This window comes from Nematolebias whitei, chromosome 9 (assembly GCF_014905685.2).
Source record: "Nematolebias whitei isolate Nwh7 chromosome 9, NemWhi1, whole genome shotgun sequence".
In the NCBI taxonomy this organism is placed as follows: Eukaryota; Metazoa; Chordata; class Actinopteri; order Cyprinodontiformes; family Rivulidae; genus Nematolebias; species Nematolebias whitei.
Genome location: NC_056506.1, coordinates 33,851,997 through 33,868,267, shown reverse-complemented (window position 1 = coordinate 33,868,267; position 16,271 = coordinate 33,851,997). Strand labels below are relative to the sequence as shown.

Sequence of the window (16,271 nt, the reverse complement as noted above, 5' to 3'; positions counted from 1 at the left end):
GTATGTAACTTAGAGGAAAGAAATTGTGTTGCTAAAACATGCTAAGCAAGTCTAATCGTGAAATAAATACATTAATGTAACGAATCAAAATTAAGTATTACTGACGATAAATACGCCATTTCACTGTTGTAAATAATTTAAAAGGAAACATTGTGTTGTGAACAAAATAAAAGACGAAAACTCCTAAAAATGGTTAGCTAAAATGTTAAATTGGCCCTAAGCTAGGACGGAGAGGTCAACTATTAGCTCGACCTGTGGAATGCACCTGCCCGTGTTGTTGTGACTTTTCCCAAGTCTCGCGAGATTTGCGCATTGCGCAGTGGAGATCGGCCGCCGCCATCACTGCACACAAGCTAACGTTAGCCGAAACATACTCAGAGGAGGACAGAGGAGCCACTGACAGCAGCCTTACAGACACAGACACCGACCTGCTCCCGTCACAGGAGGTCACCGAGTTTCTCTGTAGTGTTTTCCTGGCGAGTCCAGCAAACTAACGTCTGTCTTTCATGTAGTCTTTATGCCAACTTTGTAACGAAAGTCGTAAGTAATCATGTCCAATCTCAAAGGCGGCACCAAGAAAGACACCAAGATGAGGATACGAGCTTTTCCTGTAAGTATTTATTTATTCTGCATGTGAAGAGACGCTCGTTTTGACACGAATGCATTGGCAGATCTTTATGCTAACAGCTAGCTAGCTTATCAACCGAGAAAGCGCCATTGTCGGAGGAAAACTGCTGCGATCTGGGCAGTAGATTTGAGTCTTTTGTTTCAGTTTTATGTTCGGGTTTATTGGTTTGAAAAGAACAGCGTTGCTTGTCGTGAGCTAATGTTGGCATGGCATGTATGTAAGGGAAGTAAAGAAGAATAGCTTGTTTAGTAGCGGGCCTGTGTCTACAGGTTTGGCCAAGTTTCAGGCAGTAACCGTCGTTTGTGTCAAAGTATAATTGTTTAAAATTGCTTCAGAGCCTTCACACATTGGCACTTGAGTAGACTTGTCTCAAAATTATCTGCTGTGGTATTTTTCCTACTGTCACGTATTATTCTTATTGAAATTTAAACCAAATCACTCTAAACTCATCCCAATTATGTTCATCAATGTGATTTGATGTATTGCCTTGGGTCAAGTGAGCCAGTTCTACATTTTATTTCATATTTTTACTGATTTAGTTTATCACAGTTATTAATGGATTTGGATCCGTACATGTAATTGCACTTGAAATTCTCAATTTGAATTAGACTTTAAACAAGAACATGCTTATATTTGTTTTCTTTTAAACTAAACATTCAAAGTAATATCAATTTATATGTACCACAAAAGATAAATATCTATGGATATAGATTTGTTCACGCCTTCATTCGTTGTGTCCTGCAGATGACAATGGATGAGAAATATGTGAACAACATCTGGGACCTTCTGAAGAATGCCATTCAAGAGATTCAAAGGAAGAACAACAGTGGACTGAGCTTTGAGGAGCTGTACAGGAACGCCTACACCATGGTTCTCCACAAACATGGAGAAAAGCTCTACACAGGTCTGAGGGAGGTCGTCACTGAGCACCTCGTCAACAAAGTAAATAGCGATCCCCTTCCATCCAGTTCTTTAGAAGATGATAGACAAAACTTTTTGAACTGATGAGAAAAATATAGACGACTATCTGAAGCACAAGACATAACTTGATTTGATTTTTTTTTTTTTTTTTTTTCAGGTGCGGGAAGATGTTCTAAACTCCTTAAATAATAATTTCCTCCAAACACTGAACCAGGCCTGGAATGATCATCAGACTGCCATGGTTATGATCAGAGACATCCTTATGTACATGGTAAAATTTATTTAATTTTCTCTCCCATCCTAGATAAATTTGTTCTTTATATGAAATGCCTCGTGTTTTCTTCTGGTCAACGTTCTGCATCCTTTTCTGGATTTTGTAACACAGTTTGAATTTATCTGTGGACCAAACATTAAGGCTTTGTTTCCAAATTTGTTTGTTTTCAAGAAAAACTGGTAGGTCTATTTGTTTTACCTTTGCCAACATCAAGTACAATGTGTTTGATGGGTTGTGTGTAAGTGACTGAGTCCTTGAGATAAGCACAAGTGTAGACTAAACAATAGCATAGTCAGTAAAAAGACCAGCACTACTGGGGTCTTTTTATTCAACTCTCATCTTTTCTATCCTGCTTTACCCCTGACATTGGCCTCTATGTTGTCATGTACTAGGGCTGGACAGTAATTCAATATCAATTTATATCACATATACTTTAATTCAATAACGATGATATGAGTTTTAAGCACATTTTCAAGCAGAAGACAAAAAACTGCAACACACTGGCTACGTGAATGATGACGTACACCACACACACGGAGCCCAAGCCCAGAAGCAGTAAGTTGTGCTCAGTGGTAGTAGGCTAGGCTATGCTCCAATGCGGTAAATTTTAGTTACAAAACGTGCCCATGGCCATAATACAAACGTGACTGAACAAGCTTTCACAAGCCAAGAGAAAGCAGACAACTGTTGATAAGAGAGGAAAGACTTATTTGACCATGTGGAAGTGGTTCGGCTATCTAAGATCTGATAAACGTCAGGTTTCAGTGTGCTGCAAAATGTGCTGGAGAGTCTTGCCAACTAGCAATGGGAACACATTGAACCTGTTCCACCATCTGAAGAAGTTCCACTCGATAGAATATGCAGAGAATCAGAAGATGAAGCACCATAAAAGTTTAAGCCAATGTGTGGGCGCCTCCCTAGGGAGGTGCTTTGGGCATGTCCGACTGAAAGGAGACCCCAGGGAAGACCCAAGACACGCTGGAGAGACTATGTCTCTCAGTTGGCCTGGGAACACCTTGGAGTCCTCCCAGAAGAGCTGGAAGAGGTGGCTATGGAAAGAGATGTCTGGGCCTCCATACTCAAGTTGCTGCCACCGTGAATCGACTTCGGAACAAGTGGAAGATGATGGATGGGTGGGTGGTTGGATGGATGGAGAGTTATGTTTATTTGACGTGATTTCACATTTCTTTGAAGGCTAAATACAAATAAAAGGTAAACATTAATTTATTTGTACAGTTTGTATTTCTAAAATGTTATACTGAAGGAGTTTCATAGATTGGGCAAAATATGTTTTAGTTTTACAAGCATCTGTTGTGGGCATTCTTGGCAGTTTTTCTGAGGCCTTTATATTGTTTATATCAATATCGGAATTATATCATATCGACTTCAATTAGAAAATATATCGTAATACAAGTTTTGGCCATATCGTCCAGCCCTTGCCTGTACTATAAAGCAATGATGTAACTTAGAAATCTAACCAAAACTTGAATACCTCACCCGTTTTTAACTGTTTACACACAAAACACTTGTATAAAAGGCCAATCAATTTTCTTAGAAGAACATATCACACTTAGGTGAAAAGCTTAATGATTTTGATCCACAGGTTGGAAGAGGATCACTTAAATGGACATAGGTTAGTTTAAACTCTTGACTTTTCTTGGTAAGCATCTATATGAAAATATGTAACATACCAGGGAGTAAACCGCTTACTGCTTATTTGAAACAGACACAAAAAAACCCACCTTCGCTTGTTTAATATTTGTGCTTTTCAGGTTTGAACAACCTTTAAAATGCCAGGGTTTTAGCTACAAGAGAAAGACTAAAATACTTTGAAAACTATTTAAGCAGCATAGTAAGTTTAACAATGTACAACTTCTATCAGTATGTGTGAGACAATGATTTTGAAAAGACTTTTTTTTTTTAATTCTGTATTTGCGTAATGTCAACTTCCTCATTTTTTCACTGCTTTGTTTTTAGTCTTTTTTTTTTGTTGTTGTTGTTAAGAATTTCAGGGTTACAGTTTTTCATCATGTACGAAACATGCAGTTGACAACCTGCATAAGTTTACAGTGTCTTGCAAAAGTATTCGGCCCCCTTGAACTTTTCAATCTTTTGCCACATTTCAGGCTTCAAACATAAAGATATAAAATTTTAATTTTTTGTGAAGAATCGACAACAAGTGCGACACAATCGAGAAGTGGAATGAAATTTATTGGATGTGTCGAACTTTTTTAACAAATAAAAAACTGAAAAGTGGGGCGTGCAATATTATTCGTCCCCCTTGCGTTAATACTTTGTAGCGCCGCCTTTTGCTGCAGTTCCAGCTTCAAGTCTCTTGGGGTATGTCTCTATCAGTTTTGCACATGGAGAGACTGAAATTCTTGCCCAATCTTTCTTGCAAAACAGCTCGAGCTCAGTGAGGTTGGATGGAGAGCGTTTGTGAACAGCAGTCTTCAGCTCTTTCCACAGATTCTCGATTGGATTCAGGTCTGGACTTTGACTTGGCCATTCCAACACCTGGATATGTTTATTTGTGAACCATTCCATTGTAGATGTGTCTTTATGTTTTGGATCATTGTCTTGGTGGAAGATAAATCTCTGTCCCAGTCTCAGGTCTCTTGCAGACTCAAACAGGTTTTCTTCCAGAATGGTCCTGTATTTGGCCCCATCCATCTTCCCATCAATTCTGACCATCTTCCCTGTCCCTGCTGATGAAAAGCAGGCCCAAACCATGATGCTGCCACCACCATATTTGACAGTGGGGATGGTGTGTTCAGGGTGATGAGCTGTGTTGCTTTTACACCAAACATATCGTTTTGCATTGTGGCCAAACAGTTCAATTTTGGTTTCCTCTGACCAGAGCACCTTCTTCCACATGTTTGATGTGTCTCCCAGGTGCTTGTGACAAACTTTAAACAACACTTTTTATGGATATCTTTGAGAAATGGCTTTCTTCTTGCCACTCTTCCATAAAGGCCAGATTTGTGCAGTGTACGACTGATTGTTGTCCTATGGACAGACTCTCCCACCTCAGCTGTAGATCTCTGCAGTTCATCCAGAGTGATCATGGGCCTCTTGGCTGCATCTCTGATCAGTCTTCTCCTTGTTCGAGATGAAAGTTTAGAGGGGCGGCCGGGTCTTGGTAGATTTGCAGTTGTCTGATACTCCTTCCATTTCAATATGATTGCTTGCACAGTGCTCCTTGGGATGTTTAAAGCTTGGAAAGTCTTTTTGTATTCAAATCTGGCTTTAAACTTCACAACAGTTTCTTGGACCTGCCTGGTGTGTTCCTTGGTCTTCATGATGCTCTCTGCACTTTGAACAGAACCCTGAGACTATCACAGAGCAGGTGCATTTATACAGAGACTTGATTACACACAGGTGGATTCTATTTATCATCATCAGTCATTTGGGACAACATTGGATCATTCATAGATCCTCACTGAACTTCTGGAGTGAGTTTGCTGCACTGAAAGTAAAGGGGCCGAATAATATTGCACGCCCCACTTTTCAGTTTTTTATTTGTTAAAAAAGTTTGACACATCCAATAAATTTCATTCCACTTAATGATTGTGTCCCACTTGTTGTTGATTCTTCACAAAAAATTAAAATTTTATATCTTTATGTTTGAAGCCTGAAATGTGGCAAGAGGTTGAAAAGTTCAAGGGAGCCGAATATTTTCGCAAGGCACTGTAATTTGACCCTCTGTTGAGAGCAACACCGCTTTGATACAAATGAATTACCAGTAATGTATAGAGTTCAAAACCCCAGATGATTTATCAAGTAAATTCTATTGTTTGTTCGGCTTTTTTGTAAGAACAATTTATTATTGCTTTTAGTTTCCTGTTCACTTGGAGATTAGACAGGTTTTCCAAGTTTCTCTTTGCTGTGTTCAGGAACAAAACATTTGCCTACACTTTGTCTAGCACAAAAACGCGTGCGTGTATTTCCTACACAGTCGTTAGTATTTACCAAGGAAAAACGATGTCAGAATGTGTTTTCCACAAGCCTGACATTAGGAAAGGAAATGCAGGTTAAATGTAAGTTAAATTGTTCCGTGTTGAAGTCTGACATAAACAAACAAAGATTGGGAGTCAGGATGCACTATGTGATGGTCAAAATAAATACTGGAACTTAAGATCAGGTTTAAGCATTCTTCGTGTTATTACATTCTACAAGTCAAGACTATAAAACATATATGTCAGTGCTCTTGCAATATATTTGTAGTTTGCATCGACCTTGAAGTTGATTGCTTTGACGCACTGTTACGTTTAAAACGATCACCCCAAAAAGGACATTTTTCTGTGTGTTTTTTCCAACCCCACTCTAAGTCTCATCTTTACATCCAGTAAACTTATACTTCTTTGTTGGTAAATTCATTATCATATTAATAATTCATTTCCATCTCATATTAATTGCATTAATTCAGGAGAGGCATGGTGGTGCAGTTGGTTGAGCTTCCACCTCTCCGCGAGGAGATCACTGGATTGATGTTTTGGTGGAGTTTGCATGTTCTCTCTGTACATGTGTGAGTTTTCTCCAGGTACTCTGGTTTCTTCCCACAGACCAAAAACATGCATGTTAGGCTGATTGGTAACTCTAAATTGTCCTTAGGTGTGAGTGAGAGAGTGAATGGTTGTTTGTCTCGTTTGTCTCTGTGTGGCCCTGTGATGGACTGGAGACCTGTCCAGGGTGTACCCCACCTCTCGCATAGTGATTGCTGGCTATGGGCACCAGTGACCGCTGTGACCCGAAAAGGAAAATGCGGGTAAAGATAATGGGAAGGATGGACATTAAGTCAGTGCTTTTTGTCCTTTTGTTGCCTAAATAGTTTTTTTTTTTCGTTGTTTTTTGGTTTAAAAAAAAATGCATCAATATGCTTAAAGGGAGTGGTGTTGCAGAGTTCAGAGAAGGTTGACCATGTGATTGAGAGGTCACCAGTTCAAATCCACGGACTGTGACTGTGACATCAAAATTTGTGTGGGAAAGGTGAAGCACCCACACCTGCCCCCACCCTCATTTTCCCCCACTCTGGGCACTTGAGCAAGGCCCTTAACACCCCCCTTCTGCCTATGGTTTGAAAACAGGGTGGTTGTTTTAGTCCAGAGCATATTCCTACAGCCATGTCTTGATAAAACACATGAAACAATTATTGCAGAGCCCTCTAGCATGAAGTGCTATTGGTGGTGATACCAGGTTAAAAACTGTTTTTACTAAGCTGATGCCACAGTGAATGTCTGCTGTAATCTAAGGTCAAAATGGTCCAGCAGACTAAATGGAGGTCAGATATTTGCTTTGTTTCAGCCATTACATAACTTTTTCCCTGAATTTCATTTCTTTTAGGACCGGGTCTACGTTCAGCAAAACAGTGTTGAGAATGTGTACAATCTTGGCCTCATCATATTCAGGGACCAGGTGGTGCGCTATGGCTGCATTCGTGACCACCTACGACAGACATTGCTGGTCATGATTGCACGGGAAAGGAAGGGAGAGGTTGTAGACAGGTATACACTTGCAGTCTGGAAGGTTGCTCTAGGATGTCTTCCAAGATGTCCAATTGCTCTTCATTTATCCACTGTCCTCTTCAGGGGTGCCATCAGAAACGCCTGCCAGATGTTGATGATTCTTGGTTTGGATGGTAGATCTGTGTATGAAGAGGACTTTGAGTGCCCTTTCTTAGAAATGTCTGCTGAATTCTTCCAGGTGAGTTTGGGATGGAGGATTTGCACTCTTAATTTTCACGTCTGGACGATTTTTCTGTAAAATGTTGCACAATTTTAAATTTCTTTTTAGATGGAGAGCCAAAAGTTTCTAGCAGAAAACAGTGCGAGTGTCTACATAAAGAAGGTAGAAGCCAGAATCAATGAAGAGATCGAGCGGGTAATGCACTGTCTGGACAAATCTACAGAGGAGCCCATTGTCAAGGTAGTGGAGAGGGAGCTGATTTCTAAACACATGAAAACCATTGTTGAGATGGAGAATTCTGGCCTGGTTCATATGCTTAAGAACGGCAAGACGGAAGGTGAAAGAGTTTTTTATTGACAAGTTTTCTCATCATGAATTTTTCAATTGAATTTAAAAGTACCATATATATTTTTTTTTGTCTTTGTTTTATGTTGTTTTGTTCACAGACTTGGCGTGCATGTACAAGTTGTTCAGTCGAGTACCAAACGGCCTTAAAACAATGTGCGAGTGTATGAGCTCGTATTTGAGGGAACAAGGCAAAGCACTGGTGTCTGAAGAGGGAGAGGGCAAGAACCCTGTTGACTATATCCAGGTGCGTTCACTAAACATAGTGTCAGAAGAAAAACGTGGCTTCATGATGTGGAAATGTTCTTAAGACTAAGAGAGACACCAACATTCACATCTTCTGTTGATGTTTCCTCTACAGGGTCTGCTAGACTTGAAGACGCGATTTGATCATTTTCTCCTCGAGTCATTTAACAATGACAGGCTCTTTAAACAAACCATAGCTGGAGACTTTGAGTATTTTCTCAACCTCAACTCCCGCTCACCAGAGTACCTGTCACTCTTTATTGATGACAAGCTCAAGAAGGGAGTGAAAGGGGTACGTGACTGTAGAACAGAAAATAGTGTATTTATAGAGATGTACTTGATTTGACATGTTGTTTTTTCTGTATTGTTTGAGCAGTTGACAGAACAGGAGGTGGAGTCGATTCTTGACAAGGCCATGGTGTTGTTCCGGTTCATGCAGGAGAAGGATGTCTTTGAAAGGTACTACAAACAGCATCTGGGACGTCGGCTTCTCAGCAACAAGAGTGTCTCAGATGACTCTGAAAAGAATATGATCTCTAAGCTAAAGGTAAATTATTTCAAACATTTTTCAATACAGATGCTACGTAGTTATATTCATTAATCTATGCAGCGCCAGTGTTTATGCTCTTTAATCCGGTCCAAATCTTTAGCAGTTTTGACTCATTTTCTTAACGTCTTTGTTCCTCGCAGACGGAATGTGGCTGTCAGTTCACCTCAAAACTGGAAGGGATGTTCAGAGATATGAGCATCTCCAACACTACTATGGATGAGTTCAGACAACATATACAAACGACATCGGTAAGACCATCGGATAAACAGACACTTGGTTGGGTCAAAGCTGTTTTCTGTGTACCTTTTTATTGCTGGTGTTCTTAGAACAAAGTGACCTGTTTTTGTATGCAAAGTCTTTTGAAACCTTTAATTTAAAATCAGACAAATGAATACAAACTCAAATGATTTAAAGATATAAAACAATGCATTTGGGGTTTGGTGACATACATGATAGAGAATGCAAGCCTGTGATCAGAAGATCACCAGTTCAATACCTGGACTGACAACATCAAAATGTGGGTGGAAAAGGTGAAGCACCCACACTTGCTTCCACTCGCATTTTCCTCACTCTGAGCCCTTGAGCAAGCCCCTTAATCCTCACCATCTGCTCCCTAACTGGCAGCTCTCTGCTCCACACAGAGGACTGTGGTAGCTCGATGGGCTGTGATTGCATCAGTAAGGGCATCCAGCATAAAAACAATTGCCAAGTCTTTGTGAAAATCTGTTCACTGTGACGACCCCTGAGGAAGGGAGCAGCCGAAATAAAAAATAATTCATTAACAGTTTCTGTTCAACAAGTGCTTAAAATTAATTCGTCAGTTGCAATTAAATAAACCCCCAGAAAATATCATAATTTGCAAGTATTTGGAAATTAACTAGCATAATTGCCGGGCTATAGAATACACCTTACTGTAAGCCGCACATACTAAATTTAAGATAAATCATAATTTTGTACATAAAATAAGACGCGCCAGTGTACAAAACTCAGCCATCGGATGACGTTTCATATTCTATGGCTTGGTGATTGTCATAAGTCTTCACGATGCTTCGCTGACTCATGGTTAAAACCATTCAGCTTACAAAATGAACACAATAACTTTCTAAGCATAATCACTGGACAGAACAGTGCCAAACACCTACGTAACTGAAATTATTAAAACAATATATACCAGTCAATTTAATGTACAATCTTATCCAGTTCATGCAACCAAAAGTTACATAGTATCAGTAAAATATAGTAAATGTTCATTAAATTAGTACCATTGATTTTTATTGTTAAACACTTTTGGTAACAGCCGCTGTTTTTAAATGTACTTTCTAAATAAATATGATGTGATTTCTGCTCAGCTGAGCCCACATGAGAAGGAGGAGGGGAGGTAAGAGCCCCTCCTGTTCGTTGTTTCTGCTCCGTGCTCAGATGTGAACTTAAATGAGATACCAGTATTTAAACACATATTTAATATAAACAGAAAGATGTCACACAGAAATAATTTTAAAACTTTTATTAAAATATGTACCAGACTTGACTGCTTTAAAAATAAAAGTTTATGACTTCTGAACAGCTGGTAAATGTTTATTTTCTGAAAAATGTCTTAAACATGGCAACAAAAAAAAAGTACCGGTAGTCAACCAAAAGTCACTCATGGCTTGTTATTCATCCACATGTGAACTAAAGTCCTCTTCAAGGCTCAGAAAAACATGATCACACACCGCCTCATCTTGCTCTCGGCAGCTGTTTCCTTCTTCGATAGCCAGATCCATCGCTTTTCACTTGAAAGCTGCATCATAAGAAATTCTTTGTGCGTTTTCAATTATTGCTGAACAAATGAACAGGTCTGTACATGAGGCGCAAAATGGGGTAATTTTTTTTTTTAAGAAATGAATGCGCGTCTATCTTGGGGTATGGGTCCTCCAGAATGCCTCATTGGTCATTTAGGTTAGACTTCTGGTCACATGATGACTGAGTGGGTGGAGTTATGGTAGGGAAGTTCAAACCTTGAGCAAGAAGTTTGGTACATATTATTAAATGTGGCATTCACTCGGTGTGGCACAAAAGCCCATCCCCAAGAGGGGTGGGTGCTGGGCAGCTGTATGAGCGACCAGTTCTGTCAAAGGAAAATGTTATTCAGCGGCAGGAAGCTGCTGAGAGACCGCAGGAAATCTGTCGAAATAAAATATAAAGTATTTTAATTATTTTTTTAAAATACACAAATTAGCTGCTGTATAAGCCGTGTAGTCCAAAGTGTGAGAAAAAAGTAGCAGCTTGTACACGGGTAATTACGGTACATTTTTTATTCTACCAAATTGTTTGCCTACTTCAAGAAATAATTAGTTTTCATATGTGTGGCAGTCGGTAAGCTAATATGTGTACCCCTAATATAAATTAATGTATTCAGATGAAATGAGAACTGTCATGTGTACTTGTTTATTTCACCTGCTGAGTAGTTTAATTAGTATTAGTATTATTTGATCCAGGATCTGATATATTGCAACATTTTACTGCATGACAGAATTTGGTAACCAATTTATTCCTGGTAATCCATGTCCTTCTTAGGCATCACTGAGTGGTGTGGACCTCACAGTAAGGGTCCTCACTACTGGCTACTGGCCTACACAGTCAGCAACACCCAAATGCACCATCCCCCCTGCTCCTAGACATGCCTTTGAAATCTTTAGAAGGTAAGGAATTCAGCAAGCTAATAAGAAAGTTGTTGCTAATAACCTGAAAGCTCTGTGTTGTTTGTACAATGTACTGTATATGTGCTCGGCATGATTTTGCTTTTATTTTTCAGGTTTTATCTCGCCAAGCACAGTGGAAGACAGCTTACACTACAGCACCACATGGGCGGGGCGGACCTAAATGCAACTTTCTATGGAACTATTAAAAAGGTACAAAATCTGTAAATGGTGCCGCTTTCTGGAAGATGACTTGCATTCTTAAAATATTAGTTTTTACTTTTAGAGTCTTATACTTTTTTCTATTTTCATCTTCCTTTTCTTCAGGAGGATGGTTCAGAGGTTGGTGTAGGTGGAGCCCAGGTTACAGGTTCAAACACCCGAAAGCACATCCTGCAGGTCTCCACCTTCCAGATGACCATCCTCATGCTCTTCAACAACAGAGAAAAGTGCACTTTTGAGGTGGGTGCAGCATTTTGCATCTCTTCCCAATCAAGGATAACATTATGTCCAGTATTTAATTCAATTCAGTTTATTTATATTGCACCAAGTCACAAAAGAAGTCATCTCAGGGCACTGGGCAGAAACATTAATATATAAAAATAATAATTTAACAGAAACATTCATAAGAATAATATTTGAACTATTTATCTGAGGAGCAGACTGCTTTGAATTTAACTCCATCGCAGAACTCTCATCTTGAGCAAGCATGAAGGCGACAGTGGAAAGGAAAAACTCCCTCATGAGGAAGAAACCTTTTGCAGAACCAGGCTCAGGACAAGAGGCCATCTGCTTCAACCAGCTAGGTTTGGTAGGAACAGATACACAATGGCAGGTCAAGAATCACATGTTAAGATAGAAATGGTATCAAATGAAAACTATTCAATTTTAACAATCATTTAAGAAATGAGGTCAATTTGTCATCCAGTAGTTTAAGCTTAAGGCAGCATAACAAGTCAACCTTAACTATAGGATTTATCAAAAAGGAAAGTCTTTAAACTGGACAATGCGTCAGCCTCACGGACAGAAACTGTAAATTGGTTCCACAAGAGAGGAGCCTGATAACTGGAAGATCTTCCCATTCTGCTCTTGGAAACTCTAGAGACTGCGAGTAAACCTCCAGTCTGAGAGCGAAGTGCTCTGTTAGGAAAATATGGAACAATAATATCTGTAATATAAGATGGAGCTAGGTTGTTGAGAGCTTTATAGGTTAGAAGTAAGATTTTGAATTCAATTCTGGATTCACCAGGGAGCCAGTGGAGCGAAGCTAAAACTGGAGAGATATGATCTCTCCTACTAACTCCAGTTATGACTCTGGCAGCAGCATTTTGGATCAACTGAAGATGTTTTAAAGAAGTATTTGGACACCCAGATAATAAACCATTGCAATAGTCCAGTTTAGACGTGACAAATGCATGAACCAGTTTTTCTGCATCATTTTTAGATAAAATGGTTCTAATTTTAGTGATATTACGCAGGTGGAAGAAGCCGGTTCTAGTGACATTTTTAATGTGGGGAATAAAAGACATGTCCTGATCAAAAATAACACCAAGATTTTTAACATTAGAGCTGGAGGCCAGATTAATGCCATCCAAGGAGGACGAAAGACTGAAAAATTATTCCTAAAATGCTTAGGTCCAAAAACGAAAACCTCAGTCTTATCTGTGTTCAAAAGCAGAAAATTGAGGGTCATCCAGGTTTTTATGTCTTTTAAGACATTCTTGTAGTCTAAGTAGCTGATTGGATTCATTTGGTTTCATGGACAACTATAACTGTGTGTCATCAGCATAACAATTAAAATGTATCTCATGCTGTTTAATAACATTACCCAATGGAAACGTGTATATAAGGTAAAGAGTATTTGTCCAAGCACTGAACCTTGAGGAACTCCATGACTAACTTTGGTGTATGATGAAGATTCATCATTTACCCTGATGCATGCTCAATAATCCAGGTAGAAAAAAAATCTAAAAAAAAAGTTCAATCTGGTCCTCTGGACATTCAAAAAACAAAACAACAAAAAAATGTAGAAATGTCCGAAATACTTCTTCAGTCTGAGGTGCTGTATTCAGCTCAGTCTTATAAATAGCACCTTCTCAGAGTGGATCAACCAGTTTTGCTGCTGACAACCAAAGCCAGCTGCTCACATGATCAAGAAAGGATGCATCGTTAAGCTGATGGTCCTTCTTGATTATTCACTTACTGCAAAAAATAATATAATAATAATCCTGCCAACCTCCAGGAGCCACTCTAACAAGACATTTAAAACTTTACTTCTGGTTGTAATGTTTCTGTTGGTTAGGATGTGTAATTTTAGATTTGTGGTTTGTCAGTACTGCTTTTCCTTTATTTTGCTCTTCAATATTGCCCATTTTAACCCTTTTCAACAGGAGATTCAGCAGGAGACAGATATCCCAGAGAGGGAGTTGGTGCGAGCATTGCAGTCTTTGGCCTGTGGGAAAACCACGCAACGAGTTCTCACAAAGGAGCCAAAGTCCAAGGAGATCGAGAACGGACATGTGTTTACAGTGAATGATCAGTTTACCTCCAGGCTGCACAGAGTCAAAATACAAACAGGTGAGTAAAACGTGTGCAAGGTTCTGTTACGTCTCTCCTCTGAGCCAAGTTCTGTCCTAGGGGTGCGAATCTCTCAGCGTCTGGTGATTCGATTCCGATTTTTGGTGTCACGATACGATTCAAAATCGATTTTTCGATTCAGAAACTATATTTCTATTGAAATAGTTATAAATTTTGTTTCAATTATATATGTAACTGACAAACTGAAAAGATTAAACAACAATGTAAACAAATAGAACATTTATTTAAAACAATAATTTTAAGTTTCTTACTGTATCAAATCTTTTTGATTCATTTTATATTTATAACAAAAATAGGAAAAAATATAGCCAGGACTAAGAATCTAGATTCATCGAAAAATCGATTTATTTATTTTTCTGCACCCCCTATTCTGTCCACTGCTGTTTGTAACGGCTTTTCTTTGACGGGTTATATTTGAGATAATGTTTTTTTAAGTATATTTTTAATGAATTACAAATGATTTCTCTTTAAAGTAACTTGCAAAATTTGTCTTTTAAAAAATTTTCAAACCAACTTTTGTCTGTTACAGAATAATTTATACAGTACTGTACAGTGCATTATTTTAGCTCAAAATGTGAACATTACAACTTTATATTGGCTTTCTGTTCCATAGTTTTGCTTTGTTTTCTGCATGGTAGTGTTTGAGATGTTTTGCACGTTTTCTCCATGAACTTTGTCGTAAAACCTTTACCCTACTTTACTAGTTGCTGCGAAACAAGGGGAATCCGATCCTGAAAGGAAAGAGACACGACAGAAAGTGGATGACGACAGGAAGCATGAAATTGAGGCCGCGATTGTCCGAATCATGAAGTCGAGGAAGAAGATGCAGCACAACGTCCTGGTGGCAGAGGTACATTCGCATAAAATGATCAGTTTTAGGGACTTTGTTTTATTTTTCTCAATACTTAAGTTTTTTTTTTTTTTTAATAGTTTCTGTGAAGTGCTTGAGTAGTTCTCTTTCATTGGTTAGCACATTTTGTAGAATCAAGGATTCCTGTTGAAAGTCTTTTGAGATTAGATATTTATGCAGAAATATTTTGAACACAGTCTGTTCTGCTCACTTCTTGTACCGTGCTGAAAAACTGCCTGATGCAAAAAAGATGCAATGTTCAAATTCACAGTGCTCAAAACACTAAATTTGTAAAGACCCAATTGTTTTAGTTGAAAAGTTTGCTCTACGTTTGATCATATTCAGAGTAGAAGTTAGCTTGGCTCTTCTATAAGGAATCCTCTCTCCATCTCGTACCTTGCAGTGCACTGACTGCAGTCGCTTAAAGCTGAGACACTGGCTACTCCTCAGCACGTTATACAACCTTACTTAAAAGAACTATTCTAAAGAGCCATCTTTAATAAGTTACACCTCTCATAACTTGTTTCTTTTTGTTTTTTCAGGTGACTCAGCAGCTCCGAGCACGCTTCCTTCCCAGTCCTGTGGTAATCAAAAAACGCATAGAAGGACTAATAGAAAGAGAATATTTGGCACGGACTCCAGAGGATCGTAAAGTGTACACCTACGTTGCGTAGAAGATGAACTCTAAGAGAAGACTGGATGGGGCGTTGTTTTCTTTGAACTCTGGTTACGCATGGACTGTAAGTCATTTTACAGACTAAGACTGGGAACCTGATTTCTCGTCTCTTGCAGAGATGCAGTAAATCCTCATAAATGGGAAGTAAAATCTTAACGCAGACAATAAATAAACAAATTCATCAGATCTTTTTGGATAACTTTTAAATCAGGCCTAGTCTTCCTATTCCCTTGAGTTTTTACATGGACAGATCCAGCTAAAAGCTTTTCACTGTTTTACCCTTGTAGAGATCAAACTTGCAAAGAATCCCTTGGGAAAAATGTGAATGCACCACGTTATTATTTTTTGTTTGTTTCAGTACTGTAAAAAATAAAGTTATTAAAAACAAAAACGTGTGGATTGTTACAAAATAAGTGTGCTGTTGCACCATTTCATCACAGAACAGTGTTGCCCTCCTACATTTGTTGACAGACTTGGAGAACGCAGCAAATACTGAAAGAACAATGTGGGGAAATATATATTTTTATATACTTCTTCTTTCAGCTTGTCCTGCGGTTTCCACAGTGAGTCGTTCTCCTCTGTCTCACTCTGTCCTCACTCCAACGACCTCCATGTCCTTTAACTGCATCCATATATATTTTTTATAGTTGAGACCAAAACATCACAAGTTCAGATTCACTTGGCACGGTAAGGTCACAGAACAAGAGCAGAGTGGATTTAGCCATTCTTTTCTTTTATACCTCCACCCATCTTTAATTTTGGCTGCATTCATTTTCAAAAGAAAAACTTGTCCTCTAAACTAATTTGTGTTGATATCAAC

The 16,271-nt window shown here is 38.8% G+C and overlaps 1 protein-coding gene across 1 annotated transcript; it reads left to right on the top strand.

The window, feature by feature from the left end:
• The first annotated feature begins 300 nt into the window (after positions 1-300).
• On the top strand, positions 301-15,832 carry LOC119415134 (cullin-3). Its single transcript, XM_037682280.1, has 16 exons — positions 301-610; positions 1,373-1,570; positions 1,707-1,820; positions 7,167-7,327; positions 7,412-7,526; positions 7,617-7,845; positions 7,955-8,100; positions 8,215-8,391; positions 8,476-8,646; positions 8,790-8,897; positions 11,206-11,330; positions 11,444-11,540; positions 11,655-11,789; positions 13,718-13,904; positions 14,630-14,775; positions 15,318-15,832. The coding sequence occupies exons 1-16, from the start codon at positions 551-553 to the stop codon at positions 15,447-15,449; spliced, it is 2,301 nt and encodes a 766-aa protein (XP_037538208.1). The 5' UTR covers positions 301-550; the 3' UTR covers positions 15,450-15,832.
• The last annotated feature ends 439 nt before the right edge of the window (positions 15,833-16,271 follow it).